Raw genomic sequence first — 24146 nt, forward strand, 5'->3', positions numbered from 1 at the left:
TTTGTGTTTGAGACATTCTATAGAACATCGGGGACCTTAGAATGTTGGGACAACTAAATTAAGAAAAGACTACTGCTTTAAATAATAGGTCTGTGTAAGAGGCATTCAGCAATTTGACTTGTTTCCAAATTGTCAGTGTTTGGTAAATAATAAGGTGAATAGTGTCTAGCCAACCTGTGTCACATTTGACAGTTTAATAATTATGTATAAGCCGGGCCTGTCCCACTGCTGTACAGTGATAAGGCACGAGTGTGCTTTGATCAGTCATGGGAATGAGCTAGCCCAGTGGTCGGCAAACTCATTAGTCAACAGAACCAAATATCAACAGTACAACGATTGACATTTCTTTTGAGAGTCAAATTTTTTAAACTTCTTCTAACGCCACTTCTTCAAAATAGACTCTCCCAGGCCGTGGTATTTTGTGGAAGAGCCATACTCAAGGGGCCAAAGAGCCTCATGTGGCTTTCGAGCCGCAGTTTGCCGACCACAGAGCTAGACATTTGAAAGACTTTAACAGTGATGGTCATTGACTTCTCATTCTCCTTCTAAGAGCTGATAGCTCCCTGTGTTTAAAGCTGGGTTCGAAAGAGTCAGTGATAGAAAACCACTTGTTCAGGATATCCTGGAGTCTGCATTTCATCTTGTGTGATTTTTTAAAGATAAAACAAAACTCCCCTTCCGTTGACAACAGTAGGCGCAGCTCTGGAAGAATTGAAAAGAATAGACAGAGACTAACTTCAATAATCTTGGAGAAACTCTTAGAGTTTTCTTTAACGCTTAAAGAGCTACTGCGAAGCCCTCTGTTCTCCTTGAGTGACTCAAATGTGAGACACAATTTTCCTGAACATACCGGTAGCCCTCTTCCAAAGGAGTGGAGGAATGAGCCATCTAAGAACAAAGAGTCAACCACAGATGTCCAGCGACAGATCCTGAAGACGATCCCTTGCTCAGTTATTCCCCAGGGCTGCTGGGGGCATCTGGAGCCGAGCAGGATGAGGCTGAAACGCAGACTTCCACCACTGGAATATATCTGCAACTGAAAATTGCCACAAGTCCCTGGAGACCCAAGGGCCTTCTGTTTCACCAATAAGAATTAAAATAAATCTTCAAGATTCTGATGAAGGTGACCTTGTGCTAGATGTACCTCCCATGATGCCTACTTCTAAGAAATCGAAACCATTTAGAGACGTCAAACATCAGAATGTGGATGAAAGGATACATATAACATCCCGGAGGAGGGAAAGCTTCAAATGACAAGAGGAAAACATAGATAAAACCCACCTAACCATACAAATAGATGATGATGGTAACAAATCAGAACCACCAAAATCGCTCATATTAAACGTAACATAAACTTGTGTGGTGTCATGAGCCACATTTCTAAGATGGGTGATACAAAGTATATCTGTATTTCAGAAGAAAGTGTATTTTGTCCATCTCTTGGTGGCAAAGAAATGCAGAATGAAAAGCATAATGAAAGTTATCCAAAGAGCAAAACACCTCTAAGAAGAATTGATAATTATCAAAAGGAAGAAAGTGAATGTCGGTGTTCACAAAGCCAACCCCATATCTCTTTAGCAAAATTTGATTTTGATAAGGAACTTACTGAAGACACTTCCTCTGGTTCTGATGATGCTACAGAGGAATGTCTTTGAATTTTCAATGAGGTCACAGAAAGTGAAGCTTGTGAGGGAGAGAATGCTAAGCAGGTTGGTCAGATTTTTTTTTAAATCCTTTTTCTAAATCTAAGGGGGTCTCCCTTAAATACATAGTCTCTATATATCCTAAACTCTATAGAATATATATTGTGTAACATGTGCATATAATATATATATTCTAATACTTGTGATTGATAATATATAGAGTGGGGAAACGTCGGTTTACAGTTGTGAGTACACTGAACACTTTATTCTTTTATTATTATTGATTAATTATTGTATTATTTTGCATATGAACAACTGTAAACCTACTTTTGCCCCATCCTGAATTGGAACAAGGCAAAAATCCTGATAGTTGGCCATCCAATGTCTTTCAGACTTGACAGTTCCAGAGGCCATGATGTTACATACAGTGACTTTTGATTTCCCAACTTAGAACAGTCTTTTCTGGGACCTATGCCTGTCAAATTATCCAAATTAAATTATTTTTTAATAAGATACCCAGTATTTTGTACCTTGCATTGCTGTGCTTCTCCACAAAACATGCTAAATTTGCCTTTACTATGCTGAAATTGGATAATCTGTACCTTTTCCCCACTAGGCTTCAGGAAAGCAAATGGAATTGGATATGTTGTATTACCAAACATTTCTGGACCGAAAAGGAGAATTGCATACACTACCATGTTTGATGTAAGTCATTTAGACTCAGGGCGCCCCCCCCCCCCCCCGCCCCTCTCTCTCTCTGTGTGTGTGTGTGTCTCTCCACATGTTACAGTGCATATCTTGCCATTTCTAGCATTAAGTGTATTCTGGTACATATGTCCTATTAACCACCAGGGGGCACATGTGGGCAGTCAGTAAATTGATTCCTACTTATAAGCATTTTCAAAGTCCTTTATTTTTTCCCCCCACATTATCTAACATTTTCATTAAAAACAGACATATTGTTATTGCATAGCCCTTTACCCCTAAATTAAAGTCATCCACATTATTCGCAGATTCTGTATTTTCAAATTCACCTGTTCACTAAAATTAACTTATAACCTCAAAATCAGGACTGTGCTTTTGTAGTCCATTGTAGACATGCCAGATTCAAGAGGGGTTTATGTCCTTCCTAGGGTCCAGAGTCAGATACACAGGTATTCACTGGTTTCTTTCCCTTCTCCCTTCTCTCTCTCTCTCTCTCTCTCTCTCTCTCTCATGAAGAAAGTTTTTTGGAAGCTAACATTATTTCCCTTTAATTGCTAATGTTGAGGTGTTTTTAGTTTCCATTTTACTGTCCTACATACCCTCCCTCCCCAGTTCTTATATTTAAGTAATTGTTGATTTCATCAGTGATTGTTTTTCTTAAAATCTCACAAATGGAAGTAACTGGATAAAAGAGATATGAAGGCTTGGGGTTGTTGTTATGAAAATGTGCAAAGTGCCAAGGATGAGAAAGAAGGGGGCACAGGATTTTGGAGGTCCAGTCAAGGTTGAAGACAACATCTGTGTTGTGGTCTCGGCCTGCGTAACTGGATGATGTTTCTTGGGCCAGGTCAACAGCGGAGGTACAGGAAGGGAGAGGTGGTCATTGGAGCCAGGCTTCCATGGGGCTCCAGCAGGGAGGGGAAGAAGGGGCAGGCAGGCAGTAGGAGAAGATGTTGAGAGAGAGTTCAGGTGGAATCAGAGCAGGATAAAGGAGTGATGGTGGAGGGGAGCTGAGGCACCAGGGCCAATGGGGGAAAGAGGGGAGGCGGAAGGATAAAGGTGATCAGGACAGTGGCAATTGCAATTCTCCTTCAAAGTACAACCCCTAAGAACTCTGCCTCCAGGAGTCGAGTTTTCCTGTTCATTATGTGATAACTAAAAACATGATGTGCAGAGTATAGCGTCAGATCACTTACACAGTAATGTCCTTAGAAGTATTTGAGGGTAAGATAAGACACATGCTCTAGGGTCAGCCACTCTGCCTTATAAAGCTTGCTTGTTTTGATTTTTATTTTTTGGTTGGTTTGCAGATCTCGGTGGCTGAGAGACATGGTACAGCTTTGTGAAGGTGTCCTTGGCTCCGCGGTGTCAGGTCGCCAAGGTAGGGTTCGTCACCCAGAAAGCTGCTTGTTTCAGAACAGGAGTTGCTGCCTCCAGTTCAGACCTTGGGAACCAGTAAGCATTTGAAAGAATTAATTAGCTAAGTTCTAGTCGATGACATTTTTATGAGCTTAATTGCTCTTGCAAAAACATATAGTAATTTATTTGGCAGTGTTTATTTCAGCTTCATGTTCATGTCCAAAAAGAATACCTCCGGGGCTTTGTGAGATTCCCACCGCCTGACGGAAATCACGGTGTTTTTGCTGTGAATTGTGAGATGGGGAGTCGCTTTTAGATTTTCCCTTAATGCATAATTACAACTGAAAGGTGTGGGACACTGTACATGAGATAAAGCACTTTCCTAGGCTCTACCTCTCAGTTCCACATCGCTCTGCAATGTGGTCCACCCACCGTCAGGTGAAGCAACTGAAGCTGAACAGGGCTAGGTGACGTGGCAGAGTTCCTGCTTAGTCAAGGATGGAACCAGGCATTGGTCCATGAGCCTCTTTTTTAATAATCCTCACCTGAGGATATTTTTCCATTGATTTTTAGGGAGAGTGGAAGAGAGAGGGAAAGACAGAGAGAAACATCAATGTGAGAGAAACATACCGATTGGTTGCCTCCTGCATGTGTCCAACCAGGACCGGGGTCAGGGAGGAGCCTGCAACCAAGGTACATCCCCTTGACTGGAATCAAATCTGGGACCCTTTGGTCCGCAGGCTGACACTCTATGCACTGAGCCAAACCGGCTAGGGCCATGAGCTCCTTTTTATTTATTATTGACCTTTGTATATTACCAGTGGTGGTTCTACTCCTCAAATTGCTGAAATGATATGGGTAGAAAATGTAATGAATACTGATGTTATCCCCAAAGTCAGAATAAAAGTTTTAGTAAGTACTTTTTAAAACACTATTGTTTATAGAGACAGTAAAATATTTATAGGGATTTATCTTTCATATGAGAATCAATACTAAAAAGGAGGGAGAAAACAGCACTTGGAATCATGAGAGCTGGGAAGACCCCCCCCCCCCCCCCCCCCCCGCACCAGCTGCAACCCCAGAGCAAGTCTCCTTTGATGCCCTAATCTGTAAATTGTGGCGTAATAACCTCAGGTGACTGTGAGAATCAGATGAGCTAACCTATGGAAAGTGCTTTGTGGGTGTCAGATATCACGTGAATGGTCATCTTCAACAAAACATGTACATTAAATATTTATTCCCTGTAGGATATTAGGAAAGCAGATTTGTAGAGTTAATTGTAATAAATACAGAAGGGCAGTGTTCAGTTTTCAAGCTCAGGCCTTTAAGTGAATACAGTGTCGACTGCTTCCAGCTTAGAAATCAAATACCCTTGCGTGTTGTCCTCTATGGTGCCATGTTTATGTAACCGAGGTATTTTCCATTTTTCAGTCAGCAAGGTCTGTAACTGCAGTTACCAATATGGTAGCCACTTGCCACATGTAGCTATTTAAACTTAAGTAAATTAAAATGCAGTAAAGTTAAAAATTCAGTTCCTCAGTCTACACCAGCCATGTTTCAAATACTCATTAGCCATGTATGACAAGTGGCTAACATATTAGACCACACAGAAATACAAAAGGTTCTATTGGATAAGGTTGATTTCTAATGAAAATAATTGTAAAGGCAGAGCCAAGAGGAAGAACTTATTTTATTAGCATAAATATTACTAACATTAAGGGGAAAATGAAAACTTAGACCATTTTTCATTAGACTGTCAGATCCACTGGCTTTTGTTGGCAAAACTGAATGGTATGATTAAATTATATTCTAGCTAGAAATATTTCTTTAATATATCTCAGATGTTAAAAGAAAATACATTTCCTTAATATGACACTAACATTTCCCCCTTTTAGTGCTATTCAGCCAAAGGCTTGGAACTTTCTCGAGTGACCGTGGTTGATCCCAGATTCCAGGTGGTCTTCAGTACATTGTGAAACCAGATGGAGAAGTCATTGACTATAACACAAGATATGCATCATAGAAAGGTATTCGTTTTTTAAACTCTAGAACATTCGATGCGTAGTTTCTATGAAGTTTTAGTTTAAGTACGTTTATTGAGTCAACTTGAAAGCAAGAGCTGCACTATTTTCCTTTAATTCATGTTTTCATTTAAAAAACGTATTTTATTAAGTACCTGCTAAAATTATATATACACTGTGCTAGGCCCCAAGTTACAAACCCCAAATAAGAGACAAGGCCTCAGACCTCATGGTGTTTACATGTTGGAGTGGTAGGTAGGACTCTAGAGAAACAGGCAAAAATATTGAATAAAGTATCTTATTCATTCATTTGTTCAATCATTAATCAGTTCCTTCTCAGAACACCATAGTATTATTCCCATTAGGTAAACATTTCTATAATCTTGTAGATTTGACCTTGAGGATACATTGCCTGATACAGCATCAGAGTAATGGTTCCGTGCAGATTCTATTTTATTAGTTATATTATTAAAGTATGACATATTACTGGTCCAAACTCAATGGTAACTTGAGATGGTACAAGTTATATGCCTTTAGTTTTTAAAAACCTTATATGAAACACCAGTGATACTACTAATCAATTTAAACTGGGTTTTCTAAAGGCATATGAGAAATGACATGACATATTTATGTATTTATTTAAATACTAGAGGCCCGGTGCACGAAATTCGTGCACGGAGGGGGGTTGTCCCTCAGCCCAGCCTGTACCCTCTCCAATCTGGGACCCCTCAAGGTACGTCCGACTGCCCGTTTAGGCCCGATCCTAGGGATCGGGCCTAAACGGGCAGTCGGACATACCTCTCACAATCCAGGACTGCTGGCTCCCAACTGCTTGCCTGCCTGCCTTCCTGATTGCCCTAACTGCTTCTGCCTGCCTCTCACAATCCAGGACTGCTGGCTCCCAACTGCTTGCCTGCCTGCCTTCCTGATTGCCCCTAACCGCTTCTGCCTGCCAGCCTGATCACCCCCTAACCACTCTGCTGCCAGCCTGTTTGCCCCCAACTTCCCTCCTCTGCCGGCCTGCTTACCCCTAACTGCCCTCTCCTGTAGGGTTGATCACCTCCAACTGCCCTCCCTTGCAGGCCTGGTCCTTCTCAACTGCCCTCCCTTGCAGGCCGGGTGCCTCCCAACTGCCCTCTCCTGCTGGCCATCTTGTGGTGGCCATCTTGTGTCCACATGGGGGCAGGATCTTTGACCACAAGGGGGCAGCTATATTGTGTGTTGCAGTGATGATCAATCTGCATATTACTCTTTTATTAGATAGGATAGAGGCCTGGTACAGGGGTGGGGGCCAGCTGGTTTGCCCTGAAGGGTGTCCCGGATCAGGGTGGGGTTCCCTTGGGGTGTGGGGCGGCCTGAGTGAGGGGCCTGTGGTGATTTGCAGGCCAGCCACGCCCTCTGGTGACCCAAGCGGAGGCCCTGGTATCTGGAATTTATTTTCTTTCTACAATTGAAACTTTGTAGCCTGGAGTGGAGCCAAGCCTGGGGCTCCCTCCGAGGCCCGCAGCCATTCATTTGTGTTGGGGTTATAATTGAAACTTTGTTGCCTTAAGCGGGTGGGCCTGGCCAGGGTGTGTGGAAAGCTTTGCTTCCCCTGTTGCCGGCGGCAACCCTGGCCTGCTCTCTCAAGCTCCATTCTGCCGCCATTTGTTTGAATTTGTTTACCTTCTATAATTGAAACTTTGTAGCTTGAGTGGAGGCTTAGGCCTGCAACGGCTGGCAGAAAGCTTGGCTTCCTCTGTTACCTAGGAAACCTTGCTCTCTGTGGCTGTAGCCATCTTGGTTTGGGTTAATTTGCATGCTCGCTCTGATTGGATGGTGGGCGTGGCTTGTGGGCGTGGCTTGTGGGTGTGTCGGAGGTATGGTCAATTTGCATATTTGTCTATTATTATATAGGATAATATAAAAAGAACTGAACTTTTCTGGAGTGAAAATTTAGAACTGTTTATTATTGGTGCAATTGTATTCATTGTTCAATTTTCTATAAATAACAAATTCTCCAATGGTACTTAAAATGACTTTCTTATATATATAAACAAATATTTTTGTACACACATATGAATATATAATATGCATTATATAATATATAGCATATATATATATATACTATATATAGTGCTATACAGTATATACAATATCATGTTATATAATACTAGAGGCCCAGTGCACCAAATTTGAGCACGGGTAGAGTCCCTAGCAGCTGCTGGCTGCTGGCTGGGGCCTCCCTTCATTCTGCGCTGCCCCCTGGTGGTCAGCACATGTCATAGCAAGTGATCGAACTCCCGGTCGGTTGAACTCCCGAGGGGACACTTTGTATATTAGGCTTATTAGTATATGCCTAATACATATATTGGAGGCCCGGTGCGTGAATTCGTGCACAGATGGGGTCCCTCAGCCTGGCCGGTGATTGAGGCTTATTGAGGAGCCGGCCAGCCAGGGGGAGGGTTAGCAGGAGGCAGGAGGTTGGCCAGCCAGTTGTGAGGAGGGGCCGCGGGAGGTTGGCTGTGGGAGCACACTGACCACCAGGGGGCAGCTCCTGCATTGAGCGTCTGCCCCCTGGTGGTCAGTGCGCATCATAGCAACTGGTCAACTGGTTGTTCCAGTTGTTCTGGTCGTTCAGTCATAATGGTCACTTAGGCTTTTGTACATATAGATATGTGTATGTCTAATAATTTTGGAACACAAAGTAAGGTGGTCATGTAAATTAAAAATTGATTTGATGATAAACATTGAATAATTATAGAGAATTCTGTTAACTAGGTTTTTTAAAATATATTTTTTATTGATTTCAGAGAGGACAAGAGGGGGGGGAAGGGAGAGAGAGAGAGAGAGAAGCATCAATGGTGAGAGGGAATCATTGATCAGCTGCCTACTGCATGCCCCACACTGGGGATGGAGCCCACAACCAGGGCATATGGCCTGACCGGGAATTGAACCCTGACCTCCTGGTTCATAGGTTGATGCTCAACCACTGAGCAACACTGGCCAGCCAATAAGGATTTTTTAACCTAATTCCCTCACAATTCAGAAAAAGTGTTATATGCATAAACACTCAATAAAGGTTGCTGTTATCAGAAATTGAATTTTATGTTCTAATCTCTCTCCTGACCTCATTTGATTTTCCGCCCACTCATTTTGGCCATACCCTAGCAGTTCCATCTATTGTGCTCCCCCTACCCCCCAGCTTTATTGGGATATAATTGACAGATAGTATTGTAATATATTTAAAGTTATACTCTTGTTGGTTCTTAGTCTTTCATGGGTTTAATGGGATCTTTCCTAACTTCTTGGAACAAGTCAGAAAATACTTTGGTACTTATTGATAATTCATAGTGGCAAATGATAACTGAAGGGCTTACATTTACATAAAAGAAAATGAATCTTAAAATAAACTTCAAATGCATTCAATGCATTGCATTCTTTTAAAAATGTTATAAAATGAACCCTAGTGCTCTATGATAATTTCCTCTTAATCCAAATATTTGATTATATATCACGTTCCCTAACTAAACTCGATAAAGGCACTCTATGAACTTACAATAATGTCTTTCCCCATGCTCCAAATTATAAATTTTACTAGTTACCAATAAAACCTAGTAAAGGCATAGTTGACAGTCATACACATAAGATCTCTGTTTTGTTCAGCGATCTTTATCATATTGGGTGAGTAATGTGTTCTAACTAACGATGAAATCCACTGAGGTAATATCCTTGACTTATATGCATTTTATGTCTTACGGGGTAGGTTTTCCGGTGTGGTGGAGGATGACTTGAAGAACACTAAAACATCAACCCGCGATGTGCAAGCCATCTTGTTGAACCCCTTCGGTGCTGACACTGACTAGTTGGACATAGCTATGAACATAGTCTACATACTCTAAAGGTAAAGAACTACAGGATCATATTTTTTCAAAATTTGATGTTAAGATGGTATTCATTAACATTGTGTTATCATTAATGCTTGATTTGCTGATCAACCAAGATGACAAGAATCCCTGTCTGTGCAGTATAAGAACTACTACAGTCATTTGGCTAATCAAGATTAGAAGGAAAGGCTGCCATCAATTATGATAAAACCAAAATCATTGTCTTTATTAAATGAACAGGAGGACTAAGTTTATCAAGTTATTTTATTCACAAACTTGGAGATACATTTTTTTTTTACATTAAATCAAGTATGTTTCATAGGTGGGCTCAGAATCAAATGTCATGTTCATTTCTCTTGGCATGCTAGGCTTGAAAATCTCACCTTGAAGACTCTCCAGGTTCAAATGGTCTGTTTCTTGCTCTGTGTTCTAGAACAGGAGTCAGCACACTGGCCCATGCTGGCCACCTGTTTTTGAAGATATCTTATTGGGACAGAGCTACCACACCCATTCATTTACGTTTTTTCTATAGCTGATTCACAGTACGTGGAAGTTGTTGAGTAGTTTTGACAGGACTGCAAACCTAAAATATTTACAGTTTGACACTTAGTTTACTGGCCACCCCTGTTCAAAAACAGTGCTCTAGATCAGCAGTCACCAACATTTTGGACCTCACGGACCACCGGTTGGTGACCGCTGCTCCAAAGGTTTCCTTAAACCAGCCATTGCCAACCTTTCGGACCTCACAGACCACCAGTGGTCCGAGGACCACCAGTTGGCAACTGCTGCTCTAGATATCCATTCTAGATATCTAGAATCTTCTGTTCTACATTTTCACTCTCCAGTATTTCACTAGCCACATGTGGCTATTGAGCACTTGAAATGTGTCTAATGAAACTGGGAAAATGTTTTCACCTCATTTCACTCACATTGAGATGGCCACGGGTGGCTGTGTCTGCGGCTGCCGCGCCGCGCAGCACAACTCTAGGACTTCGGGGGCCTTCGCTGAGGACTTGTTTCAGCCACCCTAGGACTTGCCTTCATGCAGAGAAGGGCTGGCTCTTCCGTGAAAGAATACAAGTAAGGCCATTTAATTTCCATAGGCACGTGCTAGCCTTTCTCTCTGTAAAGCTGCTAGCCCAAGTGGAGATGTTTATTTTACACCACAGTGTTATCTTTGCGTGTGACAGATAAGCCCAGAAGGTGCTTCCACGGAGGCCAGACCAAACTGTGGGAAAGAGAGTTGGGGACATCAGTTTTCTGTGAGAAATCTCTTCACAGGGATGTTCTTCTGTCGCCTCAGAGACATCACTTCTCCAACTGGACTTCTCACAGCGACTTAATGCCGCCTGTCACCCAGAGCAGAAAATTTCAAAGCACCGTGTTTCATTCATTCCTTGTAATCAGTCTGTTTCTTCATCCAAATAAGTCATTTCTACTTTTCTGTTTCCATCACCACCTTCTTTTATTTACTCGGCACCTTGTATCCAGGAACCAGTGCCCCTGTGGTGGCTGGCACATTAAATGACAATTTTAGATGCTTATGGGTGTGGCATAGTAGGTGCTAAACATTACATTTCCAACTCCTCATTTCTCAGTCATTCTTTAAGCTACGCTTGTCCTGAGGCTAATCTTAGTCAGTGCCTTTTCAAATTACAGCTCTCTGAAGGATGAACCCAAAGTGGTACCCGACTTGCTAGGCTCTATTACCTGACTCCTCTCCCCTGTGTCTATCCTGTCATATTTCAGGCTTGACCAAATCACAGTAAAAATTGATTCCACTTCATTTGTGAGCACAGAGTATTTGGACTTAAATGGGACTGAGCACTTGGCCATGGCCTCCACAGAGACAGATCAGAAACCACTGAAAGGACATGCACTGAATTGAGGTGTGCCCCCTCAGCTAGTCACAAGGTGGGCGGAGCCTAGCTCTTCCTATACCTTGTCATTGGTGGAATCTCTGTGCTTATGCTGCCTGGTGGTGCTCTCAGGATTTGATTTCTTCCTACTCAACTAACAGGTTAGGCAACTTTCTTAACCTCTCAAAGCCTGTTTCCTTGGCTGTAAAAAGGCACAATAAAATACCTCATTATGTTACTCGGGAGGTTGTAATGACATAATCCATGTGAAGTGCGTAGTGACTCACATAACTGCTCTGTTACTTGCTGTTGTATGAGTTACTTCTGCTACAGTTACAGTTGCTGCTATCATCGTCCTTATTCTTTGGGAAGAGCTTCTGATAGGTTTGTCTTTCATTTGACAATTAATTCATACTTCGATTGTGGACACAACAGTTATGTTTCCTCATCGGCTAGGCTTGCCTCACAAAGACCCCTTAAGAGTCTCGTGGCTGACTACCTGCAGAGAATCATTCAGAATAACGGTAAGAACCATTTGCTTATGATTCATATCGGAATCCTGAGTCTGAGTTGACTGAACGAGCCAGGGTCCGTGGCAAAAGTCTGCTGTCTGAAATGCTTATGGTGGGTCTTGCCTGGGGTTCTCTAAACCCTTGGAGACTAAAGCAGCTGCTTGTGTATGTATAAAGCATCACAGGCCCACTGCCTGGCACAGTCCAAGTGGTTCCACAGGCATCTCAGCAGCTACACTAAGAATGGTGGCTAGAGAATGGTTCAGCTGGCAGCCTAGCCTTTGAACTCATGCACAAAACTTCAGTGTGTATGGAAATCTAATTCCATTCTAAATTTTGCTGAGTTTCTCTTTTCATATGAGCTTTTCATTAAACCAAATGAGATGCTAAAATTGGTTGGGCTCCGTTATCTCACCCTGAGTAAAGTATGTGTGTGTGTTGTTAGACGTATAGCTCAAATCAGTAGGTTCATTATATGTGCGCTTGCTTTACACCAGATTGGTATGTCTTGCTCTCAGAACTTCTCTTTGTGTTTTCTTTTTTTCTGATGAAATATATCAACTTGAAACAAGTTAGTCAAGTACAATAGGTACAGCCACCAACTACCTGTTAGTGGCATTGCCATATGCACAGTTTACCAATGCCTGACTTGTGATGGAGGTTAATTATTCTATATATTCGCACATTCCCATATAGACCTCCCCCCCATGTACACAATAGGAAAGAAAGTTAATTATGTTACAATGCTATGTTTCTAAATATATTTAATACATGGGATACTCCTCTAATTCTGTTATTAATTGTACAAAATACAGATTTTATCCTATGGTCTTTAGTCTTTCATTCTATGTCACTAGACACACATTCCTTTTTGCTGAGGATCTTTATATTATCCACTTTGTTAAAAATATATCTCAAAAGAAATTCCTTAAAAGCCTACCTAATAAAAGGGTAATATGCAAATTGACCGCACCTTCGCTATGCCCAAGCCACGCCCACCAGCCCAAGCCACACCCACCAGCCAATCAGGGCGAGTATGCAAATAAACCCAACCAAGATGGCTACAGCCACAGAGAGCAAGGTTTCCCAGGCAACAGAGGAAGCCAAGCTTTCCACATGCCCTTGCCAGGCCTAAGCCTCCACTCAAGCTACAAAGTTTCAATTATAGAAGGTGAATTAACCCCAACAGAAATGGCTGCTGGCCACGGAGCTGGAGAGACCAGGCCAGGGTTGCCAGCGGCAACAGAGGAAGCAAAGCTTTCCGCACACCCTGGCCGGGCCCAGGCCTCCGCTTAAGGCTACAAAGTTTCAATTATAGAAGGTGAATTAACCCCAACAGAAATGGCTGCCGGCCGTGGAGCATGCAGGAGGCTTGGTTCCACTCCAGGATACAAAGTTTCAATTGTAGAAGGTAAATAAATTCCAGATACCATGGCCTCTGCTTGGGTCGCCAGGGGGCATGGCTGGCCTGCAAACCACCACAGGCCCCTTGCTCAGGCTGCCCCATGCCCCAAGGGAACCCCTACCCTGATCTGGGACACCCTTCAGGGCAAACCAGCTGGCCCCCACTCCTGCACCAGGCCTCTATCCTATCTAATAAAAGAGTAATATGCAGATTGACCATCACTCCAACACACAATATGGCTTCCCCCATGTGGTCAAATATCCTGCCCCCATGTGGACACAACATGGCCAGCAGGGGAGGCACCCGGCCTGCAAGGGAGGGCAGTTGGAGGTGATCAACCCTGCAGGGGAGGGCAGTTAGGGGTGATCGGGCCGGCAGAGGAGGGAAGTTGGGGGCAAACAGGCTGGCAGGGGAGCAGTTAGGCATCAATCAGGCTGGCAGCAGAGTGGTTAGGGGGTGATTGGGCTGGCAGGCAGAAGCGGTTAGGGGCAATCAGGAAGGCAGTCAGGCAAGCAGTTGGGAGCCAGCAGTTCTGGAATGTGAGAGGGATGTCCGACTGCCCGTTTAGGCCCGATCCCACTGGGATCGGGCCTAAACGGGTAGTCGGACATCCCTTGAGGGGTCCCAGATTGGAGAGGGTACAGGCTGGGCTGAGGGACACCGCCCCCCCCCATGCATGAATTTCGTGTACTGGGCCTCTAGTTTTATTATAAAGCATGTAATATGTTCTATTAAAAACAATCTTGAACCATGGACATAAAAATATTTCACTTAACAAAAATGATCTGTAGTATTCCAAATTACCTATAAAAACAACAAAATCTTCTAAAAGTTACATATCATCATTTCTCAGAATAAGACACAAAGAAAGAAATGAAAAATATGTTACCATTTTAAAATTATGAGTCATGTGATTTTTCTCAATCGCAGACACCACTTTTCTCATCAGATCCATAGGCTTTATATTCTGGGTAAATTTCATCTACTCTTAAAGCTATATAATCTTGTATCTAATGTCATTCTTTTGTTTAGAGAAGTGTACTTTTTCTAGCACTCCATATTTCCAGCTCCTTGCCAGATCTCTGTCCTTTGGGGGCGTCACTTTGCTGTTATATATCTCCCTGAAAAAGAGGTACATGGAGAATCTACCAATATGCTATCCAATCCCAGCAAGGCGGTGGCCATGTGGCACGACATGGTCCACAGAAAAAGGGAGATGCTTGCTACTCTGGATTTATAGAAAACATTTATATAGCAATAATTAGAGGTTGTTTTGGCTGTTAAAAAATCATATTTTGGTAAGTGGCAGTGTTAATCCTATATAACAGTGATGGGCAACCTTTTGAGCTTGGTGTGTCAAACTTCGCCAAAAAACTGAGCATAACTCGGGTAGTGTGTCACTTTGAGGAAAAAACATTATTTCGCAAATGTTTCATCCTCAGAAGCAGCAAATGTTTCATCCTCGGCATGCGGCTGCCTCAGAATTGAACCTGGGACCTTTCAGTGCTGACACACGTGTCATAGGTTCGCCATCACTGCTATATAATAAAAGCATAGTATGCAAATTATCCCCTTGACTGGGAGTTCAACTAGGGGGCAGGGCCGGCCAGGGGAAGGGAGGGAGGCCTTGGTCGGCAGCTGGCAGCCACTAGGGACCCTACCAGTGTACGAATTTCATGCACTGGGCCTCTAGTTTTTCTATAAAAGGCTTTGTTTTGAGAACATTCATGGATAACAGCACAATAACCCATCTTGTGTCTAATATGTTACTTTATATTCTCCACTGTTTGGAGGTCACAATTCAAGTGAAAATGCCTGCCTGGCACTGGTCCTGTGGAAGGTGAAAGAAGATCTGAGAGGAAAGAAGAAATCACTTTGCCCAAGAATATCTCAGCATCGTGGTGTCTGCCCCTGGACTCCGCTGCTGGCAGTAGAGTTCGGTCAATAAGGTATGAGGTTTCTTGACAGTTTCAGATAGAGGAGGAGGGAAATTGCTGTTAACGTTTATTTATTACATCTTAAAGGTTAAATGGGCACAGTGGTTTCTAAAGTTGTGACTGGGCGGTGGTGGGAGGAATGAGGTTAGTTGGAATTTTTGGCTCACCCTCACAGGTAGTGTGCACATCACAGTGGAAGATGGTTTACAGTTGAAGGAATGGGTCCATGACATACATTCACAAAGATTGTTTCTCAGGTTACCTACATCTTTTTCTGTAAATACCTAACACCATCATACTTCTTGGAGTTACAATTTTGTTAAAGATGCTTTTAACAGTTTTCTTTAGCTCTCCTACAGACAAATAGAAGTAAAGGTTTTCCTTACAAAAATATATGGAAGTAAATGTAAACTTTTCCATGCATCCTGTTAACATAAGAGTTTTGGTCATTTGGCTGTTGTGTAATGTGTTTTTATTCTAAGTGGTGTCCTGTTACATTATTTTATTTTTTAATTCTTTATTGTATAAAGTATTACATATGTCTCCTTTTCCCATTGACCTCTTCTTAGCAACCCCCCCCCCCATCATCACATGCCCTCACCCCCCTAGTGTCTGTGCCAATTGGTTATGCTTATATGCATGCATACAAGTCCTTTGGTTGATCTCTTACCCACCCCTACCTTCCCTCTGAGGTTTGATGGTCTGTTCGATGCTTCTATGTCTCTGGATCTATTTTGTTCATAAGTTTATGTTGTTGATTATATTCCACAAATGAGTGGGATCATGTGATATTTATCTTTCTCCGACTGGCTTATTTCGCTTAGCATAATGCTCTCCATATCCATCCATGCTGTTGCGAATGGTCAGAGTTGTTTCGTTTTTACAGCAGCGTAGTATTCCATTGTGTAGATGTACCACGGTTTTTAATCCACTCATCTGCTGATGGGCACTTAGGCTGTTCCCAAATCTTAGCTATTGTAAATTGTGCTGCTATGAACATAGGGGTGCATATATCCTTTCTGATTGTTTTTGATTTCTTGGAATATATTCCTAGAAGTGGGATTACTGGGTCAAATGGGATTTCCATTTTTAATTTTTTGAGGAAACTCCATACTGTTCTCCACAGTGGCTGCACCAGTCTGCATTCCCACTAGTAGTGCACAAGGGTTCCTTTATCTTCACATCTTCTCCAGTACTTGTCGTTTGTTGATTTGTTGATGATAGCCATTCTGACAGGTGTGAGATGGTACCTCATTGTCGTTTAGATTTGCATCTCTCAGATGATTAGTGACTTTGAGCATGTTTTCATATGGCTCTTGGCCTTCTATATGTCCACTTTTGAAAAGTGTCTACTTAGGCCATTTGCCCTTTTTTTTTTTTATTGGATTGTTTATCTTCCTTTTGTTAAGATGTATGAGTTCCCTATAAATTTTGGAGATTAGATCCTTATCGGATATAACATTGGAAAATATGTTCTCCCATGCAGTGGGCTTTCTCATTATTTTGTTGATGGTTTCTTTTGCTGTGCAGAAGCTTTTTATTTTGATGTAGTCCCACTTGTTTCTTTTCTCCTTAGTTTCCATTGCCCTAGGAGCGGTATCAGTAAAGATATTGCTATGACATATGTCTGATATTTTGCTACCTGTGGATTCTTCTAAGATTCTTATGTTTCCAATCTTACTTTCTGTTACTTGATTTTAATTCATATCAACAATTCACTGATTTTTTTAAAATCCTCACCAGAGGATTTGACTTTTTTTTAGAGAGAGTTGGAGGGAGGGAGGAAAGAAGGGTGAGAGAGAGAAACATCAACATTGTTTGGTTACCTCCTTCTACCCAGGGAACGGATGAACCTGCAACCGAGGTATGTGCTCTTGACCAGGAATGAACCTGTGACCCTTTGATCTGTGGGCTGGCACTCTAACCACTGAGTTAAATCGGCCAGGACTGATTTTATTTTTAAAGGGAGTATCCTATGGCTCTTTTAAACATAGTAAGTTCTAATCTATATTCCCAATACCTGAAGTGTCTAATCTTTTTGAGGAGGTTATTTCTTTCTTAATTGCTCTTTGGTAATGTGGAAACTAAATGGTTTTATTCAATTTGACAATTTCCCTTTGAGTAAAAGTCCAGGATCTTCAATATTAATCTGGTAACATGCTACAAGACTACAAAGGTTTCTTTGACATAGTATAGATGAGTCACAGAGCGATGGGTAGTGTGGCCTTGGCACCAAAGGGAATTAGTCACCTTCTGATAGTTGACTGTGATATGCCCTCAGGGGGCATACCTCAGGTTTGCTGCTTGGGTATTTTGAATTTACAAGAATTTCTTAATTATCACTGAATACCTTTTACTTGCTACCATAAGTACTTAGCCATCTCTTTTGTCATATACTTGATGTAAGATAAAGTCATAATGATGTAATTTTTAATTATTTTAAATAGATAAAACCCAGCTATAATAGGAAAAAACGGTATTGTGCATTCTAAAATCATATGCAAAATTACCTGCATTTTCAGATCATCTTATTCTTATCCAGTTGTGTACATGCAGACCAAGAGTAACCAGGAGTATCTGTACATACTACATAATTTGGGTAAAAAGCAAAAGGAACTATTGTATACTGTATAGTTGACTCTTGAACAGGGGTTTGAACTGCATGGGTCCACTTACACATAGTTGTTGTTTTTTAAACAAAGACTATAAATGTATTTTTCCTTCCTTATGATTTTCTTAATTGTTAATTTTTTTCTAGCTTACTTTATTGTAAGAATACAGCATTAATACATATGTAATTTGTGTTCATTGACTGTTTATGTTATCAGTGAGGCCTCAGGTTGACAGATTATTTATTTGGAGGGAAGTCAAATACTATATACGTGGATTTTTAACTACACAGGTGATTGGCATCCCTAATCACCCACCATGTTGTTCAAGGGTCAACTGTATTTAGGCATATTTTCAATGGCTCTTCATTCGAGGTTCCACTTACTTGGTTAAATCAGTGGCCTACCAGCAGTCTTGCTTTTTCCTCTGTCTCCCCTTGAATATGCTGTTGTGAATGAAGATCCTTTGGGGTAAACTCAGTTTCCTTGTCCTTGTTGCTGAATGCATACAGTTGGTTAGATGGCAGGAACATGGAACTGTAATGTGGTATGTTGACTGTTTAGCATCGTCACACAATTAGAAGGGAATCCGGTACTAAGCCCTTGGTTCTCATTGAACCACTACCAGTGGGGTGCTGCTCTGGTGCAAGAACATGGACTAGACCGTAGAACACTTCTGGAAGATGTTTCCAATCTGTGAGCTTGACGTACCATGCCGAATGGAGAATTCCAGCAACTGCTCTACATGCATGTTACTGACAAGTTAGAGAATGACGATTTAAGGTGTTTTTCTATAAAGTACAATGAAGACATTTGGAAATACTATGAGACACATTGCTGGACAAAACAGTGGGTAGGCAAGACATTTATTCACTTACTATATGATCTCAGTGTAACATGTGCCTACAGTATAAACAGTAAACGTACAACGGGTCAAAACTAAACGTTTTTACAATGTGCAATACATTAGGTATGTTAATTTGACATGATAAATGTCACATGTCTCCCAAATGTAACTCCAGGATTCCTATTTTAATGTCTTCAAATACACAAATCAATCTTACCAGAGAAACTAAAACCAAATCCCATTCATTTGTCTTTCAAACTTATTTATACATGTCAAAAGGTTTTAGGCATGTAAGGAATGAGACTTAAGTCTATTTTTAGATGTTAATGTTCTGGACAGACTGATGGGCACTGGTAACATGTAAGCATGTTGTCAAATGACTGTGAAACTGGATGGCTGTTACCGGTGAGGGAGAAGCCTTAGAGACAGGAGAATCTGCTTTACATGTCATCACCTGGGTTTTCCCATCTCTTTAATGTTGACCTATGTCCTGTTAAGACTCCTACAACTCCCACACTTTTCTTACCTGTGCTGTCAGGATCAGTGTTAGGTTTGTTAACAATATTTTACTTCTATACAGCAAGACATTTTAGAGCATTCAATATAAAGGTAAATATCAAAAATATCTAGGACAATAATGAGTTATGCAATCATTGTACTTTCACACCTATCTTTAAAATCCACACATTTAGAAAAATATATTATTGCATATGAAACCACAAACAGGTGTTCTGAGTTCAGCCCATTCTGACTCAAAACAGTATGTACAGTTCTATGTAGAGTCAGAGTGTGCTGTAGATTCACACCCGGGTCTTCGTGTGAAAGTCCCAGACATACAGCAGTATACACACTCCACGGTTCTCCGTCTCCTCTTGGCACAGGCTCGCTTGCTGTCTCGGCATTGGCTGTCAAGGGTCTCTCGTGCCCGTGAAAGGGTGACAGAATATATAGACGATGCAGGCCTGCCCTAGGCCGCTTCTTCAGCAGAGCAGTCGATCCCTGCATAGGTAAACTTCTCATACAGCGTGGTATTCACGTAGGTCTGGAAGAACAAGAGTGGCTCAGAGGCGGCCTCAAAGCAAATCTCTGCTGTGCTTTGCTTGTTTCCATTCAAATACCAGGTACTTGGGGGACACTTTTTTCTGTCCTCAGTTCCTTTTGTATTTGACAACTTTCTTTCTGGACTGTATGTACCCCTTGAATTCTGCCAGTAAATGTTCCTCTCACTTCCCCCGTTTCTGAGCTTCCCTTTCTCATTGTCTCTCACTGGTCCCTCCTGAAGTGTTCCGGCTGCTAAGGCCCCTTCTCACCTTCACAGCACCCATGTCATCAAACCCACATCTCACTTTTGGCACCCATGTCATCAAACCCACATCTCACCTTCACGGTACCCATGTCATCAAACCCACATCTCGTTCTGGTTTAATCACCACTTGGGTTTTGATGACTGTCAAAATCTATCTCCCTAATTTAGATTCGCCTTTTAAACTCCAGATACATATAACCAGCTACCTTCTAGAAATTTTTATAGAATTCTTGACCCTCCCCATAGTAACCTGCAGACCATGCTCTGGTGTTACCTGCTGTGTGCCCTTGGGTCTGTTTCCTCGTCTATAAAATTATAGGGTCAGGCTGAGGAGATGTAAGATTCCTTCTAACTCAAATGGGCTAATTTTATATGTTGTTCTATGTGTGACTATATCTTGTATAGACTTCTTATTTCCTCCAAAACTGTAACTTCCTCAAGGTTGGGGGCCACATCTTTTGTGTCCCTATAATACCTAGGGCTGTGCCCAGAAGAACTTGCTAAATTGCATCAAACGATTTTTATTCACCGCACTGGGCACATGAGGAATTCCAATGAAAGAGCCCCTGGTTGAACTCCATACTCACCTTCCGTTCTTCTAACATCCGGTTTAAGGACACCAGAATCTGGGCAAATGAGGGCCTCTCATATGGCTTCTCCCTCCAACACTGTCTCATTAGATCATACCTTTGGAAACAAAGAGTTAAAGGGTTACCTTAGTGACTGTGCTGCAGTCCTGGGCATGGCCAGGTGCGGAGTATGGAAATAAGAGAAGAGAATGTGGCCTTTCAACCCACAGTCATTAAGCTTGGCCAGCAGGAGATGGAGGTACGGCACTAGGAAGCTCCTATTAGGCCTCCCGCCTCCCTATCCAAGCCCTCTTTCCTCTCCCAGTAGATCTAACGCCCACCCGGGTGCCACACCTGGGGATCTTGGCCTTAGCTCTTCTGATCAGCTGGAAAGAACTGAGTTATGTCTCTAGGGCAGCATTTTCCTTGGAATACTACATCTCTCAAAATATTAGTGTTTCATTTTTAAAAAATGGCTTCAAGCTCAAATAAGTGTGCAAAATTGCCACTTCTGCATATCCCTCTTAGGGGTCAGCTAGTAAAACCTTGAGAAATCCTGCCATTAAAAACAGCCTGGCTGGTGTGGCTCAGTGGTTGAGCATCAACCTATGTGTTGGGGAGCACAAGAGACTTGGTTGGAAAGTCTGTAAGGAGGACATTCTGAGAAAAGGGAAGTGTGTGAAAGGCCACCTGCCCTGTTTATCTGAATTCCGACTTAGGGGAGACTTAGGGGAGTGTTGAAGGGGGTGCCCCTAATTATTCCTTGACCTTTCCAAACAAGCCTGTGCATGTGCAGACCCCGGGGTGTTTACTAGAATCCTTATGCTTAATCCCTGGATGTCCTTGCCTAGAGGACAATGTAAACACGTGTGTCCTCCCAAGATTCCTCACCCTACTGATTGTATCTGAAGATAAAAACTGCAATAAGAGGCAGGCAATAGAGGCTGCTCTAGCTACTAAAGCCAGGGACCCCTTAGCCCTCTCTTGCACAGTCAAACTGTGTCTGAGTAATCTGTTCATCCATCATTCAGGGGCTGCTGGTCAGCCCTGGCACCTATGAACCAGGAGGTCACGGTTCGATTCCTGGTCAGGGCACATGCCCAGGTTGTGGGCTCGATTCCCAGTGGAGGGTGTGCAGGAGGCAACCGATCCATGATTCTGTCTCATCATTAATGTTTCTCTCTTTCTGAAATCAATAAAAAAATATACATATATATATTTTTAAAACAAGCAAACAAAAAACCCTGTTTAACCAGGTTTAGCACAGCACTTCCCAAATACTAGTATAACTGACCCTAGAATTCCTTTCTCCCTGTGTTATTAACGTCTTGCATGTTCCATAAACATAGCTTGGGAAGCATGGTCGAAAGCAGTACTTTCTCAAATGTGGCCAGAACTACTTGCATTATCAGGATGCAGATTCTGGGGACCCACACTAGACCCTCTGAACCAATGCCTGCGAGTGGGGTTCAAGACTTCACATACTGAACAAGTGCCTCCGGGAACCTAATGTGCACAGACTCTCAGCCATTGGCCTTGGGTGTCAAGGATTCTAGAACAGTTTGTACTTTAACAGAGGTTTCATAACAACTGAGAAAGCTCACTTCTCATGGGATGAATCTCAAAAGGTGGCATTTTGGAGACTTGGTCCAGTGATGGTTCACATACCACAAGGTCCGCCCAGGACAGAAGAGGTTGTGCCTCTTGTGCCGGGAACCTAATTACACCCTCTTTCACTCTTGGACACTAAATTATTTATTCTACCTAGAGCCTTCCACTCTTCAAATTACGCCAGTTAGGCAGCTTCTCCGTCAGCTAGGCTGTGGGAATTCCAGTATCACTAAAGTTCATCATTCTTCCCCTCAGAGTTTCCACTATAGGAAGTAATCTTTATAGAAGTGAAATCCCATGAAGAAAAAATAAAAAAATCCATCTTCCTTAATGTAACAGCTTGAAATTCTATCCCCAAAGTTCATCTCAAGATTGCATACATTTATTTGTGAATAATGTCATCAATTTATTTCGGATCTTTTCTGCTGACCTCATCTTCAGCCTTCCTAAGAACTGTCACCTTCAGTTCCTCCTGGATTTCCATGCCTGGGATGCTCCTTCCTGCCATTGCATAACCATCTTAGGGTAAAGAACCCCATTATCGCTGCTCTTTGTGACCTCCATGAGTGCCTGCGTGCATGAAGGTATATGTATCTGTGCAGGAGTGAGATGATCCCTTCACTGGAGTCTGTCTACCCACGAAACAGGCAGCAGGGAGGTGAAGATAAATGGCCGTAGGACAGGCCTGACTTACACCTCATCGTCACAGTTCAGGGGCTTCTCCAGTCTGTAGCCCTGCGGCAGCTTCTCGTAGAGCTCTGCACACGTCATCCCGCAGTAGGGGGTGCCGCCTGGAAGAGAGGAAACGTGCCCTCAGCCCCTCTGGTGCAGAAGCCAAGGTCTCCTGCCCACGGGCTCAGAAGCCAAGAGACTGGGAGAAGGAAGGGGTGTATCAGGGTGCGCCCCCAGCGTGACCTTCCTCTCTGAGCATATCCACCGCAATCAAAGCTGGCCTTGGGCTCTAGATGGCACCGCAGTGCAAAGATCCACGTCCTACTCACAGCGCTGCTGCTTTCCCAAGTCTGTCTGCACACAGCACACCCATCGTACCAACACGGTGTACCTTTCTCCTAACTGGAAGTAGTCCTTCCAGTCTTTTAAAGTGTAATAATTAAAAATGGGGTCATGATGAACGTGAAATTTATTTTTGGGGGCATGCACATTCTCACAGGCTATTCAATAGCCTTCAAAACGTGATTTTTTTTTTTTTACTTGACTACATCATACCACCTTGACGTTGTGGAAATAAACTTGGAAGAGCTCTCTGACATCTTTGCACAATTGGGGACAATTAACCTATAACAAAGTTCACAGCCACCAGGTTGTTACAATTACACATGACATCAGATATGGAGAAACATGGGACTAAAACCCACTCACACGTGGGAACCCACACGGCTCTGTTTCCAAGTGACATCTGGTGGCACCAAATACAGATGGTCCCTGTGGGGCCCACAGTGAGGGAGCACAGGAGGGGCCCTGGGAGACACACCCGGATACTCACCTAGGCTAACGATCTCCCACAGTAACACTCCGTAGGACCATCTGCGGATGGGAAATGGGAAACCAACCATCAGCGTCCTCAAAGAGCTGCAGCAGTCATTGCCCCAAAGCCAGGATGGCTGACCCTTCCTCCGAAGAGAATGCTAAGTGCCTGCTCGCTGGGACAGGCCCATGCACACAGCACGAGTTTCTCTCCTCCTAGGTCTGGGGGGATTGTAACAGGGAAACGGGATCGGTCTTGCCGGAGCCCCCACTTACTTCAGGTAGCGAGTACAAGGTGGTGCTATGGGAAGCAGGTCAAATTCTAGGCCAGACAAATTGGCGTTAAATCCCACCTCTGCCACCTGATGCTCATGCAACTTACTGCACCCTCAGGCCACTTCGTATATGATTC

At 42.7% G+C, this 24146-nt stretch overlaps 1 protein-coding gene across 1 annotated transcript in view; it reads right to left on the reverse strand.

The window, feature by feature from the left end:
- Positions 1-18790: 18790 nt before the first annotated feature.
- TEK (TEK receptor tyrosine kinase) overlaps positions 18791-24146 on the reverse strand; it is a 126266-nt gene continuing 120910 nt past the window's right edge. Inside the window, 4 exon segments of the mRNA XM_008154073.3 lie at positions 18791-19805; positions 20657-20756; positions 22944-23040; positions 23754-23794. Coding sequence (XP_008152295.2) covers positions 19731-19805; positions 20657-20756; positions 22944-23040; positions 23754-23794 — 313 coding nt within the window. The 3' untranslated portion in view covers positions 18791-19730.

This window comes from Eptesicus fuscus, chromosome 15, assembly GCF_027574615.1.
Source record: "Eptesicus fuscus isolate TK198812 chromosome 15, DD_ASM_mEF_20220401, whole genome shotgun sequence".
Lineage (NCBI taxonomy): Eukaryota > Metazoa > Chordata > Mammalia > Chiroptera > Vespertilionidae > Eptesicus > Eptesicus fuscus.